The 20,782-nt window shown below is 31.6% G+C and overlaps 1 protein-coding gene across 2 annotated transcripts; it reads left to right on the plus strand.

Annotated features, from left to right (window-relative positions):
* The first annotated feature begins 3,340 nt into the window (after positions 1-3,340).
* Pgant3 (Polypeptide N-Acetylgalactosaminyltransferase 3) lies at positions 3,341-19,054 on the plus strand. Of its 2 annotated transcripts, none has more exons than XM_076415256.1 (10): positions 3,341-3,477; positions 4,041-4,181; positions 4,586-4,864; positions 10,983-11,152; positions 12,741-13,056; positions 13,111-13,290; positions 14,002-14,093; positions 16,056-16,377; positions 18,604-18,775; positions 18,836-19,054. In XM_076415256.1, the coding sequence occupies exons 2-10, from the start codon at positions 4,048-4,050 to the stop codon at positions 18,974-18,976; spliced, it is 1,806 nt and encodes a 601-aa protein (XP_076271371.1). In that variant the 5' UTR covers positions 3,341-3,477; positions 4,041-4,047; the 3' UTR covers positions 18,977-19,054. The 2 variants fall into 2 exon arrangements, with proteins under 2 accessions (XP_076271371.1, XP_076271378.1); XM_076415263.1 differs by lacking the exon at positions 3,341-3,477 and adding an exon at positions 3,779-3,888.
* Positions 19,055-20,782: the final 1,728 nt, after the last annotated feature.

The raw sequence follows: 20,782 nt of genomic DNA on the forward strand, positions 1-20,782 counted from the left end.
TAAACGACCTCTTAGAAGATATATGGTATTACTTTCTACATTACGTAACAATAAAACTGCATTTATTTTATTAATAACTAGCGACCCGCCCCGGCTTCGCACGGATGCAATGCTGATACTAAATTAAATACACTACAGAAAAAATATGAACGTTGTATATAAAAACATAGCGGCCCGCTGCGACTTTGCACGGGCATAAAATATATATGCCTATGTCACTCAATGAAAACATGATTAAAATCGATCCAGTATTTTTGGTTCATTCATTACTGCCCTTGGCCTGCACGCATTAAATTTGGAGTAAAACAATTCCTCTTCCCCTATACTTACTATGAAGATTTCCTGCTATCTTTGGAATATCTAAATTCATACAATTTTTATTACATTACACATTTTTAAACGCAAATTTTAAATTTGTAATATCTCCGAAAATATTTGTTTAATTTACATGCTGTAAGGAACCATATTGATCTATATTAATTGCACACTGGATTTAAGGTACTTAATTCGATAAGGATTAATGCCGTATTGCTTAAAATAGCTTCGCAAATAAGCCATTTTCTCACGTAAAAAGTAAACAATAAAAATGGTTAATATGGGTTATCCCTAAAAGATAAACATATACCATCGCGGACTTTTTTGTAGACCTTTTTATGGTGTACAATACTGTAGTACATTAATTTGATCTAACTCGTAGGGTTAGGCAGCGTTTTTGCTAATTGCTAAATAAGCCTATAAAATAGGTTAATTTACGACATCACGTTAGAAACCTGTAAAATTAGCAATGTTGCATTAGTATATTATGCATGTATTATACATATAAACCTTCCTCTTGAATCACTCTATCTATTGAAAAAAACCGCATCAAAATCCGTTGCGTAGTTTTAAAGATTTAAGCGCACATAGGGATATAGGGACAGAAAAGGCGACTTTGTTTTATACTATGTAGTGATAAATGCTCTAAATATGTTTATACGTTATATGTTATAGCGCTACATATTCGCAGTTTTTGTTGTTTATCAATTAAAAAAAATATTATTCAAAAGAAAACTTAGCAGCAACTAAGACTATTATGCTGACTATTAATAATCTTAGAAAACGTGTAAAAAACTATCGGAGGGAAAGTCGTTTTAGATCTAGTTCAGCTTAGTGCATTTTGGTTTTAGTCTCGAAGCTATATAGATCATGGAATGAAGAAAGTATTTCGAAGGACGGGCGATAATGTATTTCATAAAATATAACCGGAAAATGGGACAATACATATTATTGAGTTATTTAGTGTATTTATGTTTAGTAAATTTTTATTCAAACCCAAATTTATTACTTTTGTTATTTGGTTTAAAGAAATTTGCTTGAAAGTCCATGAGACACTTTTAAATATTTATGATGATGTTGATCCATCTTACCCCATGGATCGATTTTAGTTTCAGCGATTTAAAAGTTATGATTTTTTCCGTAATAGAGAACTGGCTAGAGAACCAAAAAATATTGAAGTCAATGAATTGCAAGGCCCTCAAAGAACTTTGAGGCCCTTAGCGGTTGTTGAAAAAACGGTTTCTCGCTCAAAATGGTTATAAAAGGAACTAACTGAAAAGGTCATTTCTAATAATCTCAACACCACTCTAGTTACTTGTCAGGTCAGTCCAAGTAAAATCCAAGAATGCCATCCACGTTCATACTGAATATTTGGAGGAATCGATCGCTGTCAAACAAACATTGTCCCTTCTATACGGTATCGCCATGAGGATAGAGAGATGAGTAAAAATTAATTAATAGACACTGAACCATTTTTTCTCATAACCTTTTTGAAATTATTTTTTAATATAGTTATTATAGTCTATTCAAGATAACAGTGAACTGACGTCATCAAGATGTTTAATGTATTACATGCCGCAATTTGTAAATTCGTTTTAGAATCAAACAATATTTTCCTTATCGTTTTATTCTAGATAAAAAAGACACAATATTGTTTATTAAGTTTGAACATCTAAATATATCCGCCTGCAAAAGTCTCCGGGTTGTCAAACTTCTTCAAAATATTAATTATAAAAACTATTAATTAAAAAAACGTCAAATCGCTGCTTATTATTACTCTGATTGGAAGTACCGAAGACAGACAAAACAGATTGCGTCTCTAGGAAGCTCCCTCTTCTCTTGCCAGTAAACAGAGGTTAGAGAGGTAAATATTTTTACTGTTTAATTTTACTTATTAATTTGTTACGGTCCTTATGAAAACTATTTTAGAGTGTTGCAGCTGCACTAAATATTAGTGTGGACACGATCACTGAAATATCTCAAGAAATAAAAAATATAATCTTGGATTGACCGAAAAGGAACCGTCCTCGTACAAGGAGGGTAACGAATCAAGATCAGCTTGAAGTTTGTTCTATCTAAGCTAAATATATAAAAATAGAGAGTGTTTTTTTCAATATAAACATAATTGAATACATTTACTTCAGAGGAAACTGTTAATCTGAAAAATATCGAAGAAGTCTAATGGAATTTTAAAATCATATAATAAAATCAAGGAAGACTTATTGTTTCAATTTGTGTATAGAGATGAGACATGGCATTTCAGAATGGGACCAATATAGACAATGGTCACTCATGAAAAGATGGTAATAAAAATGGTGTAAAAAAATAAAAGTCGATGAAAATGGTAAACGTTGGAAAAACAATTTATTATGTTTTATTGGTCATAACATTCACCAGTAATTTATTGCAGATATATAGTTCCTCACGCTGGAAACAGGAGTGGCTAAGAATACCTTTGGATTGGATGAACTCGATCAAATACATTGAAGAAGAAGTTGACAAATGATGGAAACGTGATCAAACATTAGATAGATTAGAAACAAACAGCTTACTTATTTACTTGAATGAAATTTTCAGAATATGAGATTATGATTAAGACAGGGTGATGAGAATAGAAACAACTAAAGGTGAGTATATAATTAATATACATTTTAATATATATAACTTTTATTATGTTTTTATCATCGAATATATTATAAATAATTAATGACGAATAGAATTATTAATCAAACCGCCTTAACGCATTCAATCAGTCTTGGTTTTTGGTTGTCTTTTATTATTCTTTCAATAAGACCGTAGTCTGAGATACTGGCCATTGAAAATGAAAAACTAGTTATGCGATAAAGTATTAAGTGAATAAAGAAACATCATTGCAATCGATAAAAATGAATGCTAACATAAACATTTTTTAATGTGTATCGTAACCTTTGCCATTTATGAAAAACTATTTAACATCTCCGAAAGTTGTATTCATAATAATAGTATCTACGTAGATGCAAAGGTGGTGGGATATAAACTGACCAAATATTTCTATTCATTCATGACCGGTCTGAAGAATCGTCGACAGCAGTAGCTACGACAACAGTACGACTACAAGGTCAACGAGCCGAGGTACCGCTATCGTTGTTTTGGTTAGAATGGATATTAGCTGACTTTATTTCGGTAAGTTATCTATTTATTTCTTACCAAATAATCCCGTAGTGTTTGTAGCTAAATAATTTATATTTGTAATTGTAAAAATATAACAATTTTCTTCCCAATTTAGTACCATCTAACATATATAAACAAGTTTTTATAGCGAGTGAGCTCGCCAGGCGCATCCGCCTAAATTCAAAATAAAGCTAATATTGTTTATTATAAAATATGATCTATAAATTAAAAATAACTTTAAACAATTAATCGATATCTCGAGAATAAATAATTTAAATACTCTGAACTGTTGTTGCTTGATGTTTTATGCGTTAATATCAGTTTGATTGGTACATTATGTCCTACGGTGAATGTATACCGCTATAATTTCATTTCTAATTACATATTATTTTAAACTATGCCGTAATAATGGAGTGCAAACTGGTAAATATACTTATTTTCTGTGAATATTGGTGTGGAAAGATACAAAGGTTACGAAATCGTTATCAATTCGTCTTCAAAATAATTATATGATGACTTATTTTCGAAAATATTTTTGTTGATATTTTGACACTAATCATAATCATGCTTTTCAGTTGTAATATGCTAGCGGGGCCTGTTAGAAGATGTAAGAAGATTTTACCTATGACCGTAGTTTCAAGTGTTATATTGTTTTTGTTGATATGGCGTTACACAAACCGTAGAGAAAATGAAATACATCCGAAACATATATTTCGGTAAGTGTTGTTGTAATAAATAAACTTATGTAAACATATAGTTAATGATGTTTGACAATGAATGATGAATGATGAAGACAAATTTGATGCGGCTATGTTCTGGCGTCATTCATTTTGACGACGGGTGTTGGCTGTTTTATTAGACGAACTATATAAATTGTGTAGAAAATGTTATACCGAATGAACGAGTTAATAGATTTTTAATAACAGTGAAAAGAGGAATTTTAATTAATGTGTTTAGTGAAAAGTATTTCAAATATTGTTTTTATTTCAAAATAACTTTTTTATTCTACTTAAATGTGCTTGTTTTACAACTTGTAAACTTTACACTTCAAGAATTTGTGAGTGAAGTTGTTTGAAAATACTACCGATTAATTATTGTTAAAAACAATTTTGGTTTTTAGGGAAAACCAGGAAGAATATGTTGATAACAATGGTATTAGAGTAGTGATAGGCCACTATGTGGGAAATCCCGTGAGACCAATACCAGATGCCACATACAAAATGATTAATGAAAACAGATTCAATCCTCAACCAAATGCTGGAAAAAATGGTAATCCCGTAGTCATCCAATCCAATGATCTGGTCCTTAGGCAACAGCTGTATCAAATAAATAGATTCAATTTACTCGCGAGTGATAAGATTCCTCTCAACAGAAGTTTACCGGATTATCGACGGAAAAGGTAATATGCTCATATGTATATTAGTTAGTTATGGCATATAAATTTAACATATTTCCGTTAAACATTGACCTCGTTAACTGTTACATAATTATTTATCCCATTTTGAGTTTTGGTTATTGTTTATAACTTGTTGAAAAAATATATATGTATATATATAGTTAATTCAAAATAGCAGTGACACGGGAGAACTGTCAAAACGTCGCAATGTTGACGCATGCCTAAGTTCTAGTACCTTTTGGCTCTGACATATAACGAAATTTTAATATAAAGAAAATAATTGAACAAATATTCTATTAAATGCAATTTATTTTAACATTATAGTATATCAAATGCATTTATTATCGAAGAACTTAAAACTACAATTAATTTTACAGCCATACTAATTTATAGGTTAGAGTTGTTTTATTATATATACATTGGGCTTTTTTCCACACTAGTATCGGTAGGGTTATAGGCGCGTTTTTGTATGTAGTGGTATCTCCGATGACCTAGCCCAATAGACAATAATTAACAATTGTATATCTGAGTGATGTATTTTACATTCATTAGAGAGCATATTTATGTTTTACGCTTAGCTCTTGTTTCTTTCGATGCAATGTATCCTTGTAAAGTCATTATGATATTGCTATATTTGTCTTTAGTTTGTCCTATTACTATCTGTATACATCTTTCTTGATAAAATTACATTTAGTCACTGCATTCTTCTTAATGGATTTGCCATATCTGCAAAAGAGTTAGTGTTATTTCTCTCCTCATACATGTTAACCAAACGTTCATGTATATTCTGAACAATAACACACATGCTCATAAAGCTTCCACACTCTATAATACAATTCCCGACAAGTAAAGTATATTAATTGTATACTGACCTTTAGTGGTTTCTTCTTTCATCACCCTGTCTTATTAATCGTCAGAATTGAATCATAAACCAACATTCATAAGGTTTTATTCAATCACTGTCACTTTCAGCAACACTAATTAAGTGAATAACTAAGCAGTTTATTTCCAAGCTATCAAAAAGTTGATCAAGATTCTATCATTTTTCAATATCTTCTTCAATGTGTCTGATCGAGCTCACACAAACCGAAGGTGCATTTTTTCAGCAATGCGTCTTTCCATAAATCCAGACAGTTTTGGTTTGAATATCCTCCTCAACATGAATATCTATTGTAATAATTCTTTGCAATACCACGTATCAACTCAATTGGATTAAAAATGCAGTGATAGGGAGGAAGACATAATACTCTGTGGCCATAACATTCAGTAATCTGATCTACTATGTATATATTCTCAGGCTTATTTCTAAAAAAGTAAATTACATAGAATGCTTTTAAATATTTCATTATTTAATATGATTTCCTCGAAATTTATTTTATGTACCTTAAGCCATTTCTTAATTGCAGCCTTTGTTGATGAGCTTGTTGGTATTTTCTCCACCAGTGTACTATATATATATATATATATATATATATATATATATATATATATATATATATATATATGGTGCATTGTACATAACTGATGGTTCCTACAAGTTCTTAAAAAGCTGATTTTAAAACTACTGCAAAGACAAGTTATGGTTCATTTTTTCATGGTAATCACCCTTGGACTTAGAGAAATACTAATTCTGCGCCAGGAATAAAACCATTCCTGTTTCCAGCTTGAAGAACTATGTGTCTGAAATGAATAAATGTTATGACTAACAAAACCTAATCTATAGTTATTTCTACATTTACCTTTTTCCATCAACTTTTGTTCTCTTTACACTATCTTTATTATCATCTTGCCATGAGCAACCCAATGTACCATTCTGAAATATTCATATCTCATTTATATATATATATATATATATATATATATATATATATATATATATATATATATATATACAATTTTTAAAAACATATAACAAAATCAAGGAATATATATATTTCTAACAATTTTCTCTGAAATAATTGTATTAAATAATGTTTCGATTGAAAAAACTACTTACTGTTTTATACATTTCGTATATTTTATTTCTGAAACACTAAGCTGATTTTGATTCGTCACCTATTTCACATAAACAGGATTTCTTTTTGGCAAATTTAAGGTTATATTGTTTTTAATTTTTTGAGATATTTTAGTGACTGTGTCGGTACTAATATATAGTGCAGCTGTAAGGCGCAAAAAATATTTTCAATAAAAACCCCCGCGATCTCATATTTATTAAAATACCGGTTTATTTTGCCGGTTTATAATCCGTAATTATAATATTTTGAAGAATTTTCAGACGTTTGGCAAACGGACAACTCAAACTCATTCCGTTACGTGTTCGAACTTCTCTAACAGCATTCTATCTCTTTTTAAATAGAACAATATGACAAGGATAATATTGTCTGACTGTAAAACGAATTTACAACTTTAGACAGACACATATTGACACTCGTGTCACGGTTATTTTGAACTAGCTGACCTGGCAGAATTCATAATGCCTCAATCGATAAATAAAATACCTAATAATCCGTAATTAATAAATTTTTTTAAATTATTTTCGATTAATTACACATGATGTTTCATACTTAAAAAACAGAGTTTTCCTGAAATACTGGCTATTTATAAGGTTTCAATTAGATATTTACAGACACACACAGTTACTATCTTGTCCATGCTCGAAACAGGGAAACCCCAACTTGATTCTGCAAACTTCCAACGACTGGCCTTGAGATTTATTTATGGTCATCGCAAAGGCCAGTCGTAATGGAAATTGTAAACGTTTAAAATCGAATGGTTAATCCGTTGGAATCATCGGTATACTCCATCAAGACATCCTGTCCTTTGTATTTTCCCTTTATGATTGTTGCCTCAATGACGTTATTCATCATCTTTTTCACAGCCAGTCTTGTTCCATTACTCAGTCGAGATTTATTAATGTTACGCAGCATGATGACAGCATGATAAAATTCAGAAGTTAGAGGGAGCTGGAGAGTAAGTTGGATGTTGAAGCAATTCATATTCACATTTCAACTCTGTTATCTGATTTTGGCAATGATATTTTGAACTAACTATATGAGCAGTCCCTTTTTTCTTTTTTGTGTTTTGTATTTTTTTACGCCTTTTTGCGTCCAATTTAAACAAGATTTCACACAGCTCAACAAAACATTTTTGTAGTATTATATATATATATATATATATATATATATATAATATATATATATATATATATATATATATATATATATATATATATATATATATATATACTAGCGACCCGCCCCGGCTTCGCACGGGTGCAATGCTGATACTAAATTAAATACACTACAGAAAAAATATGAACGTTGTATATAAAAACATAGCGGCCCGCTCCGACTTTGCACGGGCATAAAATATATATGCCTCAATAAAAACATGATTAAAATCGATCCAGTATTTCATTCATTACTGCCCTTGGCCCGCACGCATTAAATTTGGAGTAAAACAATTCCTCTTCCCCTTTACTTACTATGAAGCTTTCCTGCTATCTTTGGAATATCTAAATTCATACAATTTTTATTACATTACACATTTTTAAACGCAAATTTTAAATTTGTAATATCTCCGAAAATATTTGTTTAATTTACATGCTGTAAGGAACCATATTGATCTATATTAATTGCACACTGTATTTAAGGTACTTAATTCGATAAGGATTAATGCCGTATTGCTTAAAATAGCTTCGTAAATAAGCCATTTTCTCACGTAAAAAGTAAACAATAAAAATGGTTAATGTGGGTTATCCCTAAAAGATAAACATATACCATCGCGGACTTTTTTGTAGACCTTTTTATGGTGTACAATACTGTAGTACATTAATTTGATCTAACTCGTCCATTACATTTTTACATTTCCCCGTCCATAATATGATGATAGTGTAATAATAATAATAATAACATGAACAAATGAATATAAATTGCTAGCCTGTATTTAGTCTGTAGTACAGTTTAGCTAAACAAAATATCCTTGTCTGTATCGAACTTTATGTAAGCAAATATCGGATAAGATATTATTTTAATACATTTATAAGACATTTCCATATTTGAGTATGGAAAAGTTAAAATCTGGAACACTTGATGGTCTTCACATTCGGATATTGATGTAAGATAACAGGTGGCAAAAGTCCCGCTACTATTTTGATTGCGCGCCATCTTGGTTATGTGACGGCTAGCTCAGTTTTTCTGTAACCATTGTGTTGTGTAGACGTCCAAATTTTATTATGGATACGCCGTAAGAACGAGCAGAAATAGTGACAATATTTATTGAAAAAAATCGTTCCATTATTGCCATTCAGCGGAAATTACGTCAAAAATATCCTAATCGTCCAGTGCCTCACAAAACCACAATTTATCGATTACATGCGAATTTTCGACAGTACGGTACGACATCAGACAGTCCTCGTTCTAGAAGACAACGGATGTCTCGTAACACTGAAAATGTGGCTCTGGTGCGCGATAGTGGTGCAGAGTCTCCAGAAACATCAATTCGGAGACGTGGTGGTTCCCAGTTTTATATTTCTGCACGCAGTTTAAGGCGATTTTTTAAAATGTTCCAGTGTAAAACTTAATCAGTCCAAAAATTGCTACCGAGAGACCCTGATAAATGAGTTGAGTACAGTAATGCAATCCCAAGTCTGTCTGGTGAAATTGAAGATTTTTTGTCTAAATTGATAATGAGCGATGAAGCCCATTTTCTTCTCAAGGGCCACGTCAATAACCGGTTAGTCGGTTTTGAGGAACACAGAATCCTCAATTAACTCATGAGACATCATTGTATCAACTAAAAACAACGGTATAGTATGGTGTTCATGCTGGAAACATCATTGAACCCTATTTTTTTGAAAATGACTAAGGTGTTGCAGTTACTGTTACTGCTGAATGGTACCAAGATATGAATCGAAATTTTCTTCTGCCTAAAATGGAAGAGAAAGGAATAGAGAACATGTGGTTTTAGCACATCACACACAGCTTGCTCCACATTTTAATTATTGAATAACGTTTTTACCCAAGGACTAATTTCGCCAAGTGGCGATTTATCATGGCCAGCCAGATCTCCGGATTTATAAGTACCAGACTTTTTCTTATGAACCAACGATTCAACATCTTGAAGAAAATATTCGTCACGAAATTGAAGAAATCAGTCTCAGATGTTGCAGGATATCATGAAAAATGCCTTAAAACGAGCCGAAAGTTGCATAGCGAATCGCGGTCACTATTTGCCGATATCATTTTGCAATCATAACGAAAAAAAAACGTAAGGACCAAATAAACCTTTTATGAAAACCAAACTTACCTCTCTTTTCTTTAAGCACAGTTATAGGCAATCCAAATGGTTGCGGGATTTTTGCCAAGTCTTCTATGAAGTTGTACAAACTTCATAGAAGTTGCTACTAAAAAATTTCGAAAGTGAAGCTTGGAGAGGTTTTGTGTTGGTGGTAGAAAACTTTTAGGTAATTATAAAATACCATATTATAAAGAAATTTTGCAAAAGATGTTGGTAATCTTCAAGGCTTCAAAGCATATCTCCGAAATTACCTGGATATATTTACTGGATATCTGGGAAATGGAAGAAACCTTTTGCTTTGATTTAAAAGTGATGGAAGAAATATATCAGGATACATGAGACTGTCTCCACAGTTTCAGTTTACATGTTAGATTTCCCGGGAAAATGGAAGAGCTTTCCCACCAGGATCTAAAAATGATGGAAAAAATACATTAGGGTCTATGAGGCTGCCTTATAATGGCAGTTTACTGTTGGTCTTGATAGGTTGGGCTCAAAATGTTAAAATAAAAGCTTATAAAAAGGTGTTTTTATTTGAAGTATAATAGGTTTATTTTTTAAAAACTTTTATGAACACAATTAAATAATAAAATAAGACGACTAGTAACATGTTAAGAAATAAAAATTAATATTAAACAGTAGACTTATTGTTTTTTTGTCATTTTTACTACCTTTTAATATAATATGAAAATGAAGTTTGACAAAGTTTAATAGCCAATATGTCACAAGCACTAATAATTTCGTGAATTGTTGCTTTTGCTGTTTTTGATGATGAGTTCTATAGCAACTATATGTTTTATTGGCCTTTTTATTTTTACTGTTGTAGATGTTCTCTGTTATACAAAGATTTCTTAGATTATCCAAAAGCCAGCATTATCATTGTTTTCCACAACGAAGCTTGGTCGACTTTGTTAAGGACTTTGTGGAGCGTGATCAATAGATCACCTAAGGAGCTTATAGAAGAAATTATACTGGTTGATGATGCCAGTGAAAGAGGTATTTTTATGAACATTTTGATCAATTATTTTTATTAAGCATTGATCGTTATTAATCAGGTTAGGATTATTTCTTTTCCCAATGCTTACTATATTTGATATATGGTATATATATATATATATATATATATATATATATATATATATATATATATATATATATATATATATGGATATATATATATATATATATATATATATATATATGTATATATATGGATATATATATATATATATATATATATATATATATATATATATATATATATATATATATATATATATATATATTACTTATATCCATTATTTATTATTTATTCATCCAGTTTATTAGTTTTTGTAGAGTTTGAAATATTTTCCATTGCTGCAGTAATATTTTTGACACTTAGATTCACGCCATAACATAGTTGTGATAGTTTATATAAGATTTTTTACATAGTTCTTCATTTTTGAAAACTTAAAGTCCACAGAAAGATCCTAGATATAGAGAATATATCGGTTTGTTACTCAACAAATATATCGGGTGACAAAACATTGCACCTTTTCTATATTAGGAAACGATATATAGGCTATTCAAAATAACAGTGAACGCACGTCATCTCAAAGTCAAACGTATTACCTATCGCAATTTGTAAATTCGTTTTAAAATCAAACAATATATCCCTTCTCATTTTATTCTAGCTAAAAAGAGATACAATATTGTCTGATACTGCAACATTCATCAAAACATTAGTGGTAATAATTACAAATCATAAACCGGCAAACGTTGTTTTAGCACTTTGCTTGTTTTGATAAATTTCAAATCGCTGCTTATGAGTGGTACAATCATGTGATTGGAAACAACGAAGCTATCAGGCAGAAATAGATTGTTTTTTTTATCATAAATTGTTTTGAGAAAGAACGAGATTAGTATATGCAATAGAGGTGCTATAATGTTAAAATAAATTATATTTAATAACATTATTTTTAGCTCGATATTTTATTTATTTTTTATTTAGAATTTTGTAAGCCAACTCAAAATTTATGTGGCAACATTGTAGCGTTTTGACGTGATAAATTTATATGACGAGAGTGCACTGTTTTATTGAACCGACTATATCTAGAGCATTATTTTATATTTTTTAATTTTATTGATATATCGATATTTTTTCAGCAAACTTCATTTTATTATGAGCCAAATTTGACTACATAGACTAAAACTATATACTGTATAGATCTCATTTAATGATCTGTATTTTGGAGTGAATTTCAATCTGGAATCTAAAAATTATATATTTTAAGGAAGTAGTAACTACTATTGGACATAAAAAATGGTGTTTCAAAATTAGTCTTCATCCTAATTATATAGATAGAGCCATATGTAACAATTAATTCAATATCACAATATATTCATTCAATTCAGTTATCAAGTTTGTATTATTGAAAATGTATTACCATTTTGATTTCTGCAATATCCAGGAATCGTCTCCATCATAGTATTTCTTCATTATTTAATTCGGTTTGCTCAACGGTTTTATTTAATTTTTGAATATTCTGGTCGGACCAATGACTCACGTAAATTGTTTTTATATCTTTTTGTTGTTTGGTAGAATTTTTACGAAAACCTTTGGAGGAGTACTTAGTCAAATTACCAGTTAAGATAAAGCTCATTAGAAGCCTAAGTCGAATTGGTCTCATAAAAGCACGCTTAAAAGGTGCCGAAGCAGCTTCAGGTGAAGCTCTGACGTTTCTAGACGCCCATTGTGAATGTACTATCGGATGGCTGGAGAGTCTTTTAGCTGTGATACATAAGAATAAGAAAACTGTGGCCTGTCCGGTGATCGATATCATTCACGATGATACTTTCGCTTATATAAAGAGCTTCGAGCTGCACTGGGGCGCGTTCAATTGGAATCTTCAATTTCGGTAAAGAAAACAAATGGTGTAATAGAAGAAGAGCTAATTGTATGGTTGTTTTAGATGGTATACGCTGAGTACGCGGGAAATGAAGAGAAGAAAACACGATGCCACTCAACCGTTTCCTTCTCCTGCCATGGCAGGTGGTTTATTCGCAATTGACCGTAACTACTTTTTCGAAATTGGGTCCTATGATGAAAATATGAATGTATGGGGTGGAGAGAATTTAGAAATGTCATTTAGGTTAGTATTCAGTTTTTTTCATATGTATTATATTGAATTTCCATTAACTTTTACACAACACATTTTTTAGTTAAATGTCTACTTCTAATACTAATACGCTGTTATGTTTACTCTTTTGAGCATTTTAGTATCTATTTAACATTTTTATCGCCACTTAGAATTTACAAATTCGTATTCTGTTATTGCAACAACCAGTAGTTTATACAATTGAAATTTCTTGTTGAAAACTGTCTTGTGTCCCAAGATTGTTTTAGATGTATTTAAACTTTATGGTAATGTCCGATTGCTTTGCTGCTGTTTTTATTTAGGAATTTTGCTTGAGGGATTTGCTTATTGAGGGTTTTTATTATTTATGATTGAACTTTAATTACTCCTACCATTATTTATTGATATGTAAATACAATTTGCGGATTTAAGCAATTATTTTTGATACTACATACTATACTTAATTAACCTTAATTTTAAAACTTTTTAGATGTATTCAAAATGGTAAACAGATAATAGTAGAAAAACCATCAAAAAAAGTTTTTGGCATTTGTTTTTTAATTTATTAAACGCGTAGGTGATCTTGATTCTAACAACTTAATAAAATAAATCTGATAGTACTATGGTATTAGTAGAATGGCCGTACTAACTGAAACAGGCTACATTTTTTTTACGCTATTCTTAAATATTCTGATTATGATAGTTTATAATTATTTATTGTTTTAGAGTTTGGCAATGTGGAGGGCGCATAGAAATAGCTCCGTGTTCTCATGTTGGCCATATTTTCAGAAAATCTTCACCCTACTCTTTTCCAGGGGGTAAGTTTATCCAAGATTCTTCGTAATCTTTATTTTTATAATACATGGACTGAAAAGTCCCGGGCCTAACACATGGATGGTGATACTTTTATTGATTGTTAAGACTGAATACTTTTGTTATTTTCAAAACAATGAAATAAAAACAATTTAGTGTTTTAATTTGACACTACCTGTTGATGGAACAAATGCCGTTCAAGCGAAGCAATGCCTTCGAAAGTGTTAATAAGACTCCGCTGCATCAGAAACATCAATAAATCGTTTGTTTGATGACTTCAAACATGGTCGTAGAGACACCGATGATGCAGAAGACAGTGGACGTTCAATTGAGGGGGTAACACCAGGCCACAAAAAAATCCACAAAATCGTTTTAAATGAGCCAAAAGTAAAGTTATCTAAAGTCGTAAATATATCAAAAGAACGTGTTGGTTTTATATTTAATGGACATTTAACTATGAGAAAGCTCTGTTCAAAGTGGGTGCCACATTGGCTCGCTGTTTTCCAAAAAAAAAAACGTGTTGATGGATCTGACCAGTGTTAGGCCATGTTTAAATGTAACAAACCAGATTTTTTGCATCGATATGTGACTATGGATGAAACATGGATTCAGCACTTCACTTCGGACTCTGACTGGACAGCAACTGATGACGTGGAGTGGTATTGAAATGTTAGAGCGGCGCTGGATTGAATGTATTGCTTTTGATGGAGATTACGTTGATGAATAAAATCGATTTTGAACAAAGAAAACCGTTCTCTTTGTTACGTCCTGGAGTTTTCAGCCCATGTGTAATAATTCTTCTGCCAGCGTGTATGTAACTGAATCCCTTCTAAACGTGTGGTTTAATTTTGATGAAAAAATGTTTGGTGTTTGTTTATGTGGTTTACAAGGTTTAGATTCATAATGGGTCCCGATATTTGGTGCTGCGATAGCGTTCGCTGTAGGAACATTTAAGTACAAACTACATATAATAAAAAAATCACTAATTGGATAAAATATTCTATTAATTTTATTTATCTTGAACCATCAGGTTTGAACTAGCTGTTAAATAGAGTGTCTGCTTTAATGGTATGTTGATGTTAATGTTAATCGTTCTATATTCTAGTAATTCCTGGTATATTAAGGCGTTATTTTTAAAACGTGTTGTTTTATTTCTTATTTCAAACACTAACTTCGTCATATATTTGGATATTCCTCTTAATATTATGTTGATTCTTCATTTGAGAGCAATTGGTTCTATGGATCTATTTCTTTTTGTTATATAGATTTTTACTGCAAGACGATTTAAAAACAAGAAATATTAGTATCATCTATTTTATGTGGAATACTTTGAACCAAATGATGACATATTTTAACAGTATGTAGTGGTGCTGCCCACAATAATTGTTGATGGTTGCAATCTTATGACACATGAGTGAGGATTGGCTTATTTGACTGATTTTCTGAATTCACAAAATTTTTATTTTTGATTCAATATTCTTCTACAGTGTGAATTAAGCATGGATATCTCCGAATGTTATAGTTTATATTTAAGGGTCTTTGAGTACCATCAGTCCACATTTTGCGACGTTACAGCGACAGCTGCGATACTTTTGCCCTAATTCCCCTTAAATACACCAAGAAATGCTTCGAGTAACTGCGGAATTATTGCTAATACAATATCAATCTGTCTTTTTTTAAGACGTAAATTAATATGATTCCGGTTAAATTAATGAATTCAAAACAGTATAGTTCCGGATAGAACAAGAATTATTCCAGATGGAGAAGCTACAAAGAGGTTAAAATAACAAAAAAATTTATTTTTAAACACTTATTAGATCTTTTGGGCTAATATAAACACTGTTCTCGTAACCACGGCTATATCAGTATCAAATGATATGCCATTTATTATTATTTGTGTTAATATTTTTATAAAAATTAAATGAATCAGTACCATTATATGTTTAATTATATTATATATTTTTTAGGTATCACTAAAACCTTATTTGCAAATTTAGCTCGAGTGGCTCTAGTCTGGCTAGATGAATGGTCCAATTTCTATTTTAAATACAACGAACAAGCGAGGTCGATGAAAGAAGATCAAAACGTTTCTAGCAGGATAGAATTGAAGAAAAGACTGAAATGTAAGAGCTTCGAGTGGTACTTGGACAATGTATGGCCTCAGCATTTCTTCCCGAAGGATAACAGATTTTTTGGTCGGATAAAAAATATCGGAGAAGATCGTTGTTTGATCAAACCAGAGAGGAAGGGACTTACGAATCAACCTATGGGTGTTGCTACTCTTCACAGGTAAAAATAAATTAGGTAAAATTGAAAGTCCGTTACCTTTACCATTTTTGCGGGTATACATGACTGAAAAATAATTAGAGTATAATGGATTTAACAGGTCAATTGAAAAGTCTCCGGCCTGCCATAGTACAAATTTTTTTGGAAAAATTACTTTTTTTTTTCAACAGAATTCCCTTCAAAGGTACGATTCAATACACAATGTCCTTTGGTTCAAAATAGGCCTCAGTTTCGGCGACCACCACATCATTCGACGAAAATTTCTTCCCAGCGAACATTCTTTTGAGATCTGAGAACAGGAAGTAGTCGCTGGCGGCCAGATCTAGAGAATACGGTGGATGAGGGAGCAATTCGAAACCCAATTCATGGATTTTTGTCATCGTTTTCACTGACTTATGAAAGGTCTTACTTTTGGTGAAGCAACACTTTCTTTTTCTTCAAATGCGGCCGTTTTTCGGTGATTTCGTCCTTCAAACGGACCAAGAACGATATGTAATAGTCGCTGTTGATGGTACTTCCTTTTTCAAGGTAGTCATTGAAAAATATTCCATGTGCATCCCATCCCATTCCATCCATCCGCATAAAATATAGACGCCATAACCTTGCCAGCCGACTGTTGCGTTTTCCCACGCTTTGGAGCGGGTTCATCATGTGCAGTCCACTCGGATGACTGTTGATTGGACTTCGGAGTGAAATGATGGAGCCATGCTTCATCCATTGTTATATATCGACGCAAAAAACTTAGGTTTATTACACTTGATCATCTTTAAACACTGCTCCGAATCATCAACTCATCGTCGTTGTTTTTGGTCAAAAGTAAGCTCGCATGGCATCCACTTTGCCCAGAACTTTTTCATACCCAAATATTCGTGAATTGTATGATGTACACGTTCAGTTGATATGTTTAGAATACCTGATATTTTATTCAATTTCAATTTACGGTCATTCAAAATCATTTTGTCGATTTTTTAAATCTTTTCGTCTGTAATAACCTCTTTTGGGCGTCCACTACGTTCACCGTCTTCGGTGCTCATTTCACCACCTCTAAACTTAGAATACCAATCCTTGACGGTTGATTTTCCTGGGGAAGTATCCGGAAACTCGGCATCAAGCCAAGTTTTTGCTCCAACTGAATTTTTTCCTTCAAAAATCAATATTTTATCAACACGCGAAATTCCTTTTTATCAATTTTTTTTCCACAGTAACAAAAGTTGCTTCACTCAAAATGCTATAATTGACAAACTAATGATCCGAGAGCTGTCAAATTTATACACGCATCTTTAGAAGGTTAGGGCTAACTAAAAATATATGGATTTAATTCTAGTAGCTCTATCTATGTGTCAGGCCGGGGACTTTTCAAATCACCTGTTAGTTTGACTGGTGTTCTCATAAGTTTAAAACATAATACAGCTTTCACACATTTACTTGCAAATTTTAAATGGTTTTTGTCTCTTAAACCTATGGTTAAATTACTGTTGTTTAGCATTGTGTACTTTTACGATATTTTTATGTCTACGCAATCTCGAATGGTTATTCCTCACTGACCGTTGGTACTGTTAGGTTTTTGTGGATGTCTAATATAGTAATTTCTAACATAGTGTTAACAATGCTGTGAATAATTTTGTTTTACTAAGTTTGTGTCTTACAGATGAACACCATATGTCCAGACTGGCTTTAAAACAATTTTATGTTGTTAACAACAATTTATTGTTGAGTGATAATTTAGATTATGGTCCAAGCAAACACATTCTTTTGAGTTTGATGGAAAGCTCCGCCCGTCTTTTTTAATATTATGTTTTCGATGAGTTAGGCATCTCCTATCATACTCATGTATTTTATTACTGTACAACTAATTATCAGTGACAGGAAATAGATTTTTTGGGTGTATAATTCACATGTGCAGACTTTAATTTAATGAATTTAATAGAATTTAATTTAATGTGCCATTTCTCAATTAATTCTGCAATGTTTGTAAACTATATACAATTGTTTCAATGTTATTATTTAGTTTATCACATTTAGTTATATTAGATGACTATAGATGGGTTCCAAATCTGAATATTCGTAACTTATTCTGGTTACTTTGAGAATATTTTTGGAAATTTCTGATGATAATTTAACTATATAACACATTAGAAACACACTGACAATATATAGAAAGTATGGAGAACAGCTGGTTTCATTCTTAAAAAAATAGTATTTACAACTAATTATTCTGATTATTTTTAGATGTGTTGATGAAATAATAGAGGAGATGTTTGTCATGACATCCGATGGATTCATTATGACCGACGACTCCGTCTGTTTGGATGCACCGGAAAAACCAGGCATAGGCCCACTAAGGGTTAGAGTGATAGCTTGTAGCGGATTCTCTCGACAAAAATGGGAATATGATCAAAATGTACTCCTCAAAAATATCTACTTTCTTCTGATTGTATTAAATAAACTTCTAACTTTTTAGACTCAAGAGTTGAGGCATACTACCAATCAAAAATGTTTAGATATACCCCTGTCCAAGAATATTTCAGATGGTTTAATAATAGCGGATTGTGATGGGAAAAGTAGTCAGAAATGGGATTTCCAATCGGTTGACTGGAAATGACATTCTTGCCACGTATATTAAGTAACATACATTTGTTTATTTATTTATTGTATATTAATAATAAAAAACTCATCTATTTTGGCTTTATTACTATTTAGTTGTACTAATCTTTAGTAGGTGACTCAATAACTTTCTGATCTGATATATGCATAGTTTGATGTGCAGGGCATGGAGATAATAACATGAACACCTGAAGTATTAACAATATTCATTTACTAATAAGGTATTGAGTCAACATTTACTTTTAAAACAGCTGAAATTCTTCGCGTATTAGATTCATAGAGTGCCTGACTAGTTCCCAAATGAATGTTGTCCCATTTTTATATCAAAACATTCAGTCTAGTTCTCACACTCTGTTCTAAAACTCCCCATAAACTTTCAATTATTTTGAGGTCTGGCGACTGTGCTGATATTCTTGTTGAATCACTTGATTAATTCATAAAATAATTTTCTGGAACGCTGGTTCAGTAGGGTCAAAAATAAGATATGTCATGTATGTATATTGGATATGTCAGTGGTTCAGGAAACCGACATCAATTAGTTTCTAGTATCTTTATAAATAAATATAAATTGTTTCTTAATTACTTATGAATACAGTTACAATACAATACAATATTATAAATACCCGAACTGCCGGCTTGGTGGCGTAGTGGTCAAGGCATGGTCGTAAATTTATATTTTTGATTGTCCCAGGCAAGAGTGTAAAATCCGACAAGGAATATGATCCTAGTCACGCCCGTAACCAGGCTGGGTAAGACCGGATGTCTTCTGGAATGATTTCTAAAGTTGGTCACTCGCCACTCGATAGGCTTAATGCTGAGGACCGTGGTTCGGAGCCACGTTAAACTATAGGTCTAGTCCAGATAAACCCATAGTTGGTAAAAGCAAACTAATAAAATATATATTAAAAAAATACCCGAACTATACTCATTTATACGGATCGATATTGATATACAAATTTGAACTAATAACTAGTCGTGAATATAAACTTAAATATAACCTGAATGTGTTGTCGTGAATGAATAACGCGAATGCGTGCGAACCTCTTGGTTCGCCCTATTTAATTATATGCCACACCCACTCTGAAACTACCTACGATCAACTTTTCTTGGAACCAATAGTGCACTTCCAATTTCCTTACCCAATACCTTACCCAAAATATCGTCCTAAAGCTACAAAAGGGCAGATGTTATGAAGAGGGTATTTTAGGAAACTACACATAAGAATTTTATAAACATAATAATCAATTTTTTTAATTTATCCCTGTGACGTCCTGAACAATTCTAGCATTGTCTTTTTGAAACATGACAGTGTTTGGAAGTGTTATGCTAGTCAAGTAAGAACTTCTATCATTGAGGATGTCGAGATATTAATTCGTAGTAATCAAGCCAGTGATATGAAAGGGAAAACTAGCTGAATACCTTAATATATTGCCGCTCAAATTATAATGGAGGAACCTTCCCCATGCTTGAGTAGATTTCGTTAGAGGTTTTCCATATATATATATATATCCGACTGTTCAAAAGAAACAATGATTCAATCATCAAGTGTCCAGGTTTTATGATCGTTACACCACTTTTAAGTTAATTACACAATTTTTTAATCGTAGATATATCGAATTTTTAGTAAAATAAGGATTATGTACGATATGTACGTAAGATGCTTGTATGTATTAATTAAGATTATTTAAATGTGATGTTTTCAACTTGAATAACTAAGGATAAAATGCTCAGGGTTGTGTTTTATGTGTCAAGATTACAATATTAAGGTACATATTACAATTATTAAGGTACATAAAATAATAGT

The sequence above is a fragment of the Rhynchophorus ferrugineus genome, unplaced genomic scaffold, assembly GCF_030347505.1.
Source record: "Rhynchophorus ferrugineus isolate W39M unplaced genomic scaffold, kcgeb_rfMv2 rfM1, whole genome shotgun sequence".
Lineage (NCBI taxonomy): Eukaryota > Metazoa > Arthropoda > Insecta > Coleoptera > Curculionidae > Rhynchophorus > Rhynchophorus ferrugineus.

What these genes read in the sequence shown, in the direction of transcription:
- Pgant3 (XM_076415256.1), top strand. Translation starts at nt 4,048, where the DNA reads ATGCTAGCGGGGCCTGTTAGAAGATGTAAGAAGATTTTACCTATGACC. An exon ending in CATCCGAAACATATATTTCG is followed by an intron (nt 4,182 to 4,585) that starts GTAAGTGTTGTT and finishes TTTGGTTTTTAG; the next exon opens with GGAAAACCAGGAAGAATATG. An exon ending in TGATGATGCCAGTGAAAGAG is followed by an intron (nt 11,153 to 12,740) that starts GTATTTTTATGA and finishes GTTGTTTGGTAG; the next exon opens with AATTTTTACGAAAACCTTTG.